Source organism: Protopterus annectens, chromosome 3.part1, assembly GCF_019279795.1.
Source record: "Protopterus annectens isolate FY-2018-M chromosome 3.part1, PAN1.0, whole genome shotgun sequence".
NCBI lineage: Eukaryota > Metazoa > Chordata > Ceratodontiformes > Protopteridae > Protopterus > Protopterus annectens.
The window spans coordinates 1,821,636,213-1,821,647,396 of NC_056732.1; the positions used below are offsets into that span (position 1 = coordinate 1,821,636,213).

An 11,184-nucleotide genomic window follows, 5' to 3' on the forward strand; every position below is an offset into this window, starting at 1 on the left:
AGCATACATCAGCAAGCAGCTTACCACAGGCAAGAACCAACACTTGCTATACAGATAATTGCCTTACACAAAGTAAAAAATTTAGCATAACTGCATTTGGGAAGAAGGTCTATCCTACATTATTGGAGCTCTTGGTAAGATGAGCAGTTTCATAGACAATAATGTACCCTTCAATCACCAGGTATCAGTTGCATTTAGGAAACCACACTTTTCCCAGTGAATTACCAAAATATCTTCCACATCTAAGGCTGTAGTAATCCCCTCTATTCCTCTGTCAATAATGCACTGTTTGGAATGTACCACTCCAAAACATCTTACTCAGCTAGAAATACTGCAGCATTTTCTATCTAATCACGACTAAATGAGTAACAACAAATTTAGTCCTGCAATAAGCAGTATGGCTCTCATTGAGTAGGGTGGCAAGTCCACCCAGCAAACACTCTAGATTTCATAGCTAAACACTACATGGTCACACAGGCCATCAGTCCAGTAAGAACCTATGAACATGTAATGAAAGGCCCTATCCTACTTGACTGACTACATGTCCAAAAAACTGGTAAAACCACAAACACCAGCTCCAAAAACTTAACTCTACATAAAAATATTAACAGAACTAGATGGTAGCACAGAGATCGCTCTCAAAGGACCCCTTACCTATGGAATAAGCTCTCATTCCTTCAAAGTGCATTCTTAACTTTCAAAACTGTTCTTTGTGAGAGAATGGTGACCTAACATTCACCTCTGAGCTGCAACCTTTGGTTCTTCTTGATAAAGGGTGCTAAAACACTGGACATGCAGTGGCAACATTTTAATGGTTTACTGAAATGATTTGCCAAATATGAACCTATAAGGAAGTTCACCTTAGCAGGGAAGAACAAAGTACAGTTTTGTACCTACCATAAATGTAGATGTCCGATAGGAATGCATCTGCAGTCCTTACAAATGGGTTGTCCTGTCGTCAGGCAGCCCTTCGGTCGGCCGGATTCCAAAGTCTGGGTCTGGCCTCGGCTGGTGTCGCACTTCACCCGACATCATAGCTGCAGTTCTTCGGGTATAAAGGCATCAGCCGACGCCATTTTCCTCAGTGTTTCTTGCCCCAGATGCCAGGTGCCCTCTTGGAAGGCTAAATTTGGATAAATGCCAATGATTCCAAATAGTAGAGAGCAAACACAAAAATAAGCATGTATGTACATATATACAAACAAATACACCATAATAAATTCCCCCAGCTAGCTATAAGATGGGCAAATACCCTAGGAGCAGCACAGAGGGGAAGGCGGGTGGGTAATCCTGACTGCAGATGCATTCCTATCGGACATCTACATTTATGGTAGGTACAAAACTGTACTATGTCCTTCAAGGATGCATCTGCAGTCCTTACAAATGGGTAGAATACCATAGCCAAACTGGGGGAGGTGGAAAAATAAAGTTATGGTGTAGTTAGGATCCCTTGCAAAACAGCAGTGGCAAAACCTGCTCGGGATCTAGAGTATAAAGGTAAATTATAATGCTTGGCAAATGTATGCACGGAGCTCCAAGTAGCAGCCTCTAAAATTTCTTTGGTAGCCACTCCTCATAAGAAGGCTGTGGTAGTGGCTGTAGCCCTTGTAGAGTGAGGCCTGATGTTCTCTGGAGTTTTCTTTCCATGGTAGGAGTAACAAAATCTAATGCAATTTCCTATCCACTTGGAGATTGTCTATTTTGAAATTGCTTTTCCTTCCCTTCCTGTTGCATATGCTACCAGTAGCTGGTCAGTGTTTCTATTGCCCTTGGTCCTGTCCAGGTAGTAGCGTAATTGTCTATGTACATCCAAGGTATGCAGCAGTCTTTCTCCCCTGTTCTGTGGGTTGGGGAAGAATGTAGGTAGGTGGATAGCCTGATTTAAAGAAACTCTGGAGACCACCTTAGGCATAAAGGAAGGATTTGTTCTCATGGACACTCTATCTTGATGGAAGATCAGGAAGGGTTGTACTGCCATTAATGCCTGAAGTTCAGATACCCTTCTTGCTGAAGTGATTGCCAGCAGGAAAGCAGTCTTCCATGATAAGTATTGCAATTCTGCTGTTGCTGCTGGTTCGAAAGGAGGAAGTGTCAATTTTCTAGCACAAAGTTCAAGTCCCATGCTGGTAATGGTGGCTTCCTAGGAGGCTTTACATTTTAATTCCTCTCAGAAACTGTCTGAGCAGAGGATGTGAGAAGACGGAGGATCCAAGTCGTATTCTGCTGAAATAGCTGATGCATGAATCTTGATGGAGGAATAGGACAGGCCTGTGTGGAAGAGCTCTGCCAAGTATTCCAGGATGTTGGCTATGTTTACCAGTGACACATCTTCTCCTTTTGCAGTACTCCAAATGAGATATCTTTTCCATTTTGCTGAATAATTTTTTTCTTGTTGAGGGTCTGCGAGCCTCAAGGATAATGTCTTTAACCCTTTGGGATAAATTTGGGTTAATTGGTCTTATACAATGTTCCAGGCAGTCAGCTGCAGAGTTTTCAGGTTTGGATGCAGATTGTTGTAGTTGTTCTGTGTTAACAGCAAGGGAACCAGGGGTAGTGGCCATATTTGTTCCCGAGACATGCTCCTCAGTAATGGGTACCAATGTTGCCTTGGCCAGTCTGGAGCTATCAGAATGATCCTTGGATGGTCCTCTTTGATCTTCAATAGCACCTTGTGCATCAAAGGAAGTGGTGGGAATGCATATGCTGTCAGGTTTTTCCAACTGAAGGATAGGGAGTCCACCTTCCAAGCAAGTGGGTGGTACATCCTTGTGCAGAATTTCTTTAGTTGGTGATTGCGTGGGGATGCAAATAAGTCTATTTCTGGGAGCCCCCATTTTCTTGTAATGGTTTTGAAGATGTCCGGATGCAGCATCCATTCGTGGGCATCCGTGGTAGTCCTGCTTAATATGTCTGCTAGAATGTTTTCTTTTCCTGGTACAAAAATTGCTTTTAACTGAATGTTGTAGCTCAGGGCCACATTCCAGAGGTCCAGTGCCATCCGGCAAAGAGGATACGAATGTGTGCCTCCCTGTTTGTTGATGTACCACATTAACTGTGGTGTTGTCTGTCCTTATCATCAATAGACCTTGTTGGAGGAATGGTCTGAATGTCTGAATTGCTAGTTTTACTGCCAGCATTTCCTTTAGATTTATGTGTAGGTGCAGCTGGTCTTGAGTCCATAAGCCTTGTATGCACTTGTCCAGCATGTGTGCCCCTCAACCGAGGTCTGAGGCGTCTGTCGTGATGGTTTGGCTTGGTTGAGTACTGTGGAAGGGCAATCCTGTGTTTGATTGACAAGCCTGAGCCCACCATAGGAATTCTTGCTTCAGGCATGGAATAATTGGAATCTGGGTTTCTAAGCTGTGCTTGTGTTGAGACCATAAATTCCTTAGGTACCACTGTAGTTTTCTCACATGCAGTCTGGCATGAGGAACCAATATTATGCAGGATGCCCAAGCCAAGAAGTAGAGAGGTAGCTGCTCCTGTTTTTCTACTGTTAGGAATGCCATTTGCTTTGATGTGTCCAACTCTGCACCCAAAAAGGTTATTCTCTGGGATGGTATCAGTCTTGACTTTTTTATATTGACTGTGTATCCCAGGGCTTGTAGCAGGTAAATGACCCTTTGTAAGTCTTCTGCTAGCTTGCTTTTGTTGTCCGCTTGTATCAGGCAGTCGTCCAGGTAGGGGTAGATTTGGATTCCCTGAAGCCTGCAATGAGCAATTATTGATGCCAGGCATTTCGTGAACACTCTGGGCACAGTAGATAAGCCAAAGGGCAATGCTGAGAATTGATAATGCTCTGATCCTGCAAGAAATCTGAGGTATCTTCTGCAGTTTGGTCGTATGGGGACGTGCAGGTATGCCTCCTTGAGATCTAGAGTCACCAGCCAAGACTCCTTGCCCAGCATGGGAAGAAGCTGCTGTAGGGTCAGCATTTTGAATTTTGGAACAATGAGGAATGTGTTTAAAGCGGACAGGTCGAGAATAGGTCTCCATTTGCTCTCTTTTCTTGGTACCAGGAAGAGTCTGGAGTAAAATCCCTTTCCTTGCTCCATAGATGGTACCTTTTCTACAGCTCTCATCCTTAATAATTGGGATATTTGTTTTAGAGCTTCTGTCTTTTGATTTGGAGGTAGGTTTGGCATTCCTCTCTTCCCTGGTAGAGTACGGAAGTGAAACCTGTAACCTTGGTCTATTGTCTGTAAAATCCACTTGTCTCTTGTGATGTAATGCCAGTTTGTTGAAAATAAGGCTAGCTTCCTGCCTAAGGGTGCTTGTAGTTGTTCCCTGGTAGGCGGTGCCAGAGCCAAGTCACTGTGATTGACCTGTAGTTGTGGTGGCTGTGTCTGTGGCTGTGCCTCGCTGGTTGTTGCCCTGCCACTGGCGTCCTCTGTAGGCACCCCTGGATTGGCTTCTGCCTCTTGAACGCCTATTCCTGCCTCTCTGAGTTCTGGAGGAGTCTGGAAAGGACCAATTCTTGGAGGGCCAATTCCTGCTAAACCTCGGAGGTTGGACCTGTAAGAAATCTTTCACTGTTTGGACAGATTTTGCCTTCTCTTTCATCTTCTTCAGCACTTGTTGTGCAGGAGAGCCAAACAAATTGATCTTATCCATAGGAGCATCTAATAGTTTTGATTTGACATGGTCTGGTAAGGCCTGTTCTTTTAACCATGCATGCCTTCTGATGACTGTGCCAGTCATGGCTGATCTAAAGGAAGCCTCCAGTGCATCATAGCCGCATTTTAAGGAATGGTTACTGACTTGTTGAATGTTATGTACCATTTCCTGCACATATTTTTTGTCTACTGTTTCATCCGAGGACACTTTTTTGGTTAACTGGTCTAGCAAAAATTCTTGATACTGCATCATGTGAAAATGACAGTTCAATACCCTAGCTGAAAGAGTAGCAGAAGTGTAAACTTTTTTACCCCATCTCTCTAAGGATCTGGATTCCCTTTCAGAGGGGATGGGGGTTTTTGGCAGAGGTAGCTGCTACAGCCTTAGGTCCTTGGGAGATAGTCTCTGGATCTGCAAAGGGAGCTGCAAAGGGAGCCTTATACCAGTGGTAATGTGTGTCCGGGACCCTGTAGTATCTATCGGGCTTAACAGGGGCCGGAGGCAGAGAATCAGGAGCAGTACAAGCATCATTAAATGCATCATCTACAACAGAAAGAACTGGAGGTATGGCTAAAGGCCTATGTTGTGGTAAATGCAGAAAAGTTCTAAGCCTTTTTCTGGAATCTGAAAAATCCTGGCCCTGCCACTGAAATTGTTCCCTCATAGCATGCAAGGTTTCCCCAAAAGAAAATTCCTCAGGCGGAGAGGCAGAAGGGATGGACTCTTCAGCATCAGAGTCTTCATAAGGGGAGTACGGAGCCTCTGGAGGGTCTGTATCATTTGAATCATCAGAGGAATCATCTGTAGACACTGGCTCAGGGGCTCTGCTCTAGGCCTCTTCTCTGGAGGCGGGTGAGAGGCCCTGTCTGGTTGAGGTTGGGATCCTCGGATTAAAGAAATGAGATCCTCTGCTAAACTAAGCATTTGTGAACTAGAGCTAGGCCTGTGAGAGGGGGCTTAGCAGGCACAGATTTAGTAGCTTTAGCTGCTTTAGCCCTGGCAAAGGCCTTAATGGACATGGCTGCAGGTGGCCTAGCAGCTCCACGTGCAGGGGTTGAAATATCCAAGGGAATAGTGTCTGATAATTCCTGAGAAACTGCAACAGCAGGTGGGATTTCAGAAGCCGATTCCACGAGGTTGGAAGAGGCCTCGGTAGAAGGAAAGTTTTCGGCTGAAGGAAGAACCGCTTGCTCGGTTTCAGCCGAAACCGAGACACTCGCGGTTGGCTTAACCACGGTTTCGGCCGAAACCGCGGACCGCGAGTGTCGGTCCTTTTCCTTGCGCTTTTTAGATATTTGTGAAGTCGGAGGATCCGACGGCATAATATAAGCAAAATCGGAGCCGAAAAACTCCTCAGCAAATTCCGACCGACGTCTAAGCGTCCGCCGGTTAAAAGAAGCACAGGCTAGACAAGCTGCGAAGTCGTGGTCTGGGCCTAGACAAGGTAAGCAGTAAGAGTGGAAATCTTTATGAGGTATTTGTTTCCCACAAGTTAAACAGTTATTCACTTTTTCTGACATCGGCTGAGGCAAGAAAGAGTCCCCAATGGGGTACTTAGCTTTTTAGAAGTCTTCGTAGTAGTATTCGGTAGTAGTAATCTCTGGTTCTGACCGGCCGGCACTTGCGAACAGCTTCTGCTTCGGGCGCCACGCGGCAAGAAAGACTGGGGAAAATGGCGTCGGCTGGTGCCTTTATACCCGAAGAACTGCAGCTATGACGTCGGGTGAAGTGCGACACCAGCCGAGGCCAGACCCAGACTTTGGAATCCGGCCGACCGAAGGGCTGCCTGACGACAGGACAACCCATTTGTAAGGACTGCAGATGCATCCTTGAAGGACATCAGAACATCATCTATTGGCTGCAATACTCCAGGTAGGTCCACAATGGCCAAATGTGGTCAGAAATCCTCATCATCAACCCCTAGTCTTCATTTTTCTACACAGGGTCAGGTATCACACCAAATGTTGTCTTCTTTTTTGATTCAGTGCCACTCTCCTACCTTCTTCCACAGTCATGCTCTACTGTCACAGGTCTTCTTTCATTCATTGCAGTCATCCAGCTATCCATCCCCAGCCATCCAGCTATCCATCCCTTTCCTGAATGCCTTTTGTTCCCTCTTGCTTTCTTCCTGTCTGTCCCAAATCATCTTCACCAGACTGTCTTCTGCTTTCCAGCATGTGCCTAACCACCGTATTGTGTTCTATCTGACGTAATCAGCAACTGAACCTACTTTGTCTTCTGCTCTAATGATTTCATTTCTTCATCTGTTCCTCAGTGCATCCAACAAGGAACTTAATCTCAATCATTTCTAGTTTTCTCAGTTGCTCACCCTTTACTGCCCAGATTTCTGTACCATACAGTAACGGGGATTGCAGCACAAGTCTGTACACCTTACTTTTCAGTTTCTTTGGTATTCATCTGTTACACACTACCCGACACTCTATGTCAGTTGGCCGCAGCCCCTTCAATCCTAGTTTTGACATCCTCATTCAAACTTCCATTTAACTTAGCTGTCCCTCTCAGATACGTGAAGCTGTTACACTATTTTCCATTCTATCTCAATTTTCATCTGCTTCTGACTACCCCCATTTACTGCCAACACAGCTGTCTTGTTGATCCTTAGCTTCATCCAGTGTGCCTTCAGTTTTGCATTCAACTGACCTATTAATTTTCCGTGAACTGACATCTGATTACATAATTTATTTAAATATGGTCTTTTAGAGTATAAATTAATGGCTTTAATTAATTCTTGGTCTAAACATGCTTGTGAAGATGAAATCACTTACTATTATTAGTTTTAGTTTATTACACGTGGTCTTTTGATTTATCTTTACAGTTGCAGTTGCTTTTACACTTTCCCTGTAACTTTCTGAATGAAGAAAGGATTCTGCTCAATATCAGGGTCTTTCCTGCATTTGTGACATGGATGTAGAGCTCTGTCACGTCTCTGCGCAGAGCCCTAAAGGGTTGTCTCATCACACGGACCACTATCATGTCATAATCATATTCATCTGGTTTAAGGTCCTTGAGAGCCCTAAAAATGTCAGGTACCTTAGCTACAGAAAGACAACTCACTGTCAGCCTGCTTTTACCCAACCTTCTGACAGCAGACTTAGTGTGCCTGACTATGGGATCACCAATTACTAGTGCATTTTTATTTGCGTCTGACAAGTGCACTGACAGACTAGATTTGGGATAATCTGGTGACTCTTGGCTCTCGTTATACCAATATGTGTTGTAGTGCTTTGTTTTTGAAGCATCCATTTCTTAATGGGCCATGGAAACTTGGACAGGACATTTTTTTACAGCCTCAGCATCTGATAATTTAGATTAAGTTTGTGTAGAATGCTGTGTTACTGTGTGCTGTTCAAAGTTTGTATTAGACTGCGAAACAGTGGCCTTCAATTAGGTTGACACTGCTTATTTGAGAGACAACTAAAGTGAAATTTATATTTGTGACCATCAATCAATTGCCCGAGTATACCAAGAGCTATGAGGCTGGCAACAGAGGTGGGACTAGCTTGTGGATCCTCCATTTTAGTCCAAGGTACAAGATAGAAGGGGCTCTAAAATAGTTCCACGCTGATACTATTTAGTATAAAAATAATTGAGTTAATAGTAATTTAGCTCTAAAACTGCTGTTACAGTTATGACTTCTAAAAATAATTAAATAGCTAAATGTAAGCAAATAATAATAATATTTATCCATTTGTTAACCAGGTAGGCCCACTAGACATGGCAATCCTTTTTAGGGGCAACCGGCGAGCAATGCTAAGTTAGGCAACCTGGTCACAGACAGCCAGATGGTAAATGAAGGCTGTGGGAATCAAACCCTGTATCACAGAAACTAAACTGACAAACTGAATAGCTTGATTTTATAAAAAAGTCTTTCGGCTTTTCTCGGTTAGGGGTCGCCACAGTGGAACTCCCATTCGCTAATGATTGGCAGTGGATTTCTACAGTGCCGAGTTGCCAACCCGATGCCCAACCTTCAAAGAAGGCACGCCCATTCACGCACGCACCTACCTGCATGTCTTTAACGTCACTCGACCACGGGGAGGACATGCACACTCCACACAGAAGGCGCTCCAGCCGAGAATCGAACGGGAGAACCTCTTGCTGTGAGGCGACAACGCTAACCGCTGCACCACCGTGGCCTAATAGCTCGATTTTATAGCACTCAATATAAAATGAATTAATAAAATAGATGTATTTTGCAGTAGAATCCTGCTATTGTTTTCTACTTAAATTATTTAATAGTGGAATTTTAACGAACCACTATAACAGTATGTTACAATAATCCACTCTAATCAGTTTATACACGGTTTAAGCTACTACACTTCTGGTTCTTCAGTAGTTAAGGTTCTTAGGACAGAAACTGAAACTGAAAGCACCTGAATCTATCAAATGCACTGCTGTGTGGAGAACTGCCAGGTTAATGCAAATTGTGACTTTTTAAAACTGTACAACAGTTGCAGTCACAGAAGGGAAGCAAAAGTTTAAAACAGAAAAAGTGAAAGCTACAGTGTTAGGAAAAAAATGCACATACAGGGTATTTCAGGAAGTCCTAAACTGTAAGGGAAGTGCACACTGTTAAATGGGAAATAAACTTCAGCATGACTGAACTCATGCTTTTGTATCCATACCGGAGCCAGTTATAAAGAGAGGGCAGACCTGTATTTCAGAAATGGCTTTCTAAAGTTCAGAAAACAACTTCCAAAATCTACATCGTTTTCAGTGTTGTTAAACATTTTGAAATGCAAAATGTAGAGACTGTTAATGCCTCCTAAGCCAGCTGAGAGAGAGAGAGCACGACAGAGTGTGCATATAGGTAGAGAGAGAGAAAAATCAGGCAACAAACCCACTGGTTGATTAGTTGATGCAAGTTATAGTGAGACAGATGGTATGATGCAAATGTAACTGGGAACCTAGATTATTGATACATGGCACTGCAGCATCTATCTACCCATGGCTGTAGAGGATCCAATCATATATAATGAAAACATTGTGATGGGCATGCTAGATGGGACTTAGGGATCAAGGGCATCACATCGTATTAAAGCATTATTACAGTAAGCAATGGGGGGGACCCCTGTGCACAGCACTAACTGGGGTTGAGATATATATATATATATATATATATATATTTTTTTTTTTAACACAAACGCATACATAAATCATTTAATACAAACTTTCAAGAGTGTAGCATAGTAGATCAAATAAGAACACAGGTTTAACATAATTGGAAAACAATTATTTTTTGAGTTTTATTTATGGATTAGTTCATAGTGCCTCTTCAAACCAAATAATTTAATTGTAAAGACATCTGTACTACACCTCCCAACACACTCTGTGTCCCTTGCCACCTTCACAATTCTAGTTCTACCCACAAAATAAACTGCATGTTTCACAAACAAAAGAATATGCTAGAAGATTAAAAAAAAGTGGCACCCACTTCCCTATCAATACTGCCTGCATTGCTCACAGAAACAAATATAACTGTTTCTCAAGAATTTAGGCACAGAAGCTGTCTGTAGACAGAAAGAAAATTTTGTCATCAGCAAACAAGTTCTTACCTCTAACATCATGATTCCTGGTTCAGCCTCCAAGTGTTGTTTGCAACGACTAACAGTCTGACAAATGAACAACCAGTCACATAAACCCAGATGCTTCCGAAACTGCCTGCACAACTACCAAGGTTTTCCTTCAACAACTTTGGAGGAACCTGCCCCTTAACTTCCTGTTCATCTATGAAACAAGTCCCTACACCAGGTTAGGTGATTAATATTCATGAGATAAATCTGTGATGAAGGTGTAGGAGGAGGAATTGTTTAAATATTTAATGAGATAGGAGGTAAATAAAATGTCAGCCCCACTTAGCTAGGGAAAGTATGCTGCACTTAGTTTAGATCTACGCACATTCACAGCTCTCAGCATTTTACCTCCAAAACTGGAGACAAAGCCAGAAATAATCAGAGCAGACACACTTCTCAGAATATGTGTACTATTATTAACTAGAGGAATTGACAGAATAAAAGAATGACATTAATTTGCATTTATTGAAGTAAAACAAGTATATGTCTATAATCATTGTCATTATTTAAAACGTGTTTTCTACCTCTTCTTTCAAACTGGCCAGTTTATAGGAAAAAGTGGGAGGAACAGGTGAAACTTTTAAGTCAAAATCAGGGACATTTGGGAGGTATGCTAGTTCTGTATATTTACATTTTCCTTCAGACTCCCATCATGTGTGCTATTATTTATACATTATGTCTTACATTTTAATAGCTCTGCTGTCACTGTTTCAGATGCTTTATCAGATTAGGATCAGTGTGAACAGGTATCAGGGGTCTTAATATCGATACAGATTACAAAACTGCGCAAGGAGTTCTGTTCAGTCTTTGTACTGTACTGTATTGTATATATAAAAGAACAAGGTTCACTGCCACTTGTGACAGGCTCATGTGTAGCTGTATGATAAGTTGTCTAAGGAATACAACAGACAGGGGTGCTACTGTGCTGTGTATTTTTCCTTCATCTACCACTGATCAGAGAAACATAGGCTTC

The 11,184-nt window shown here is 42.8% G+C and overlaps 1 protein-coding gene across 1 annotated transcript in view; it reads right to left on the reverse strand.

Moving 5' to 3' along the window:
* Positions 1–10,336, reverse strand: part of LOC122798703 (zinc finger protein 1-like) — a 158,363-nt gene extending 148,027 nt beyond the window's left edge. The window contains exon 1 of the mRNA XM_044067798.1: positions 10,194–10,336. Coding sequence (XP_043923733.1) covers positions 10,194–10,205 — 12 coding nt within the window. The 5' untranslated portion in view covers positions 10,206–10,336. The remainder of the gene's footprint in view (positions 1–10,193) is intronic.
* Between the last annotated feature and the right edge of the window lie 848 nt (positions 10,337–11,184).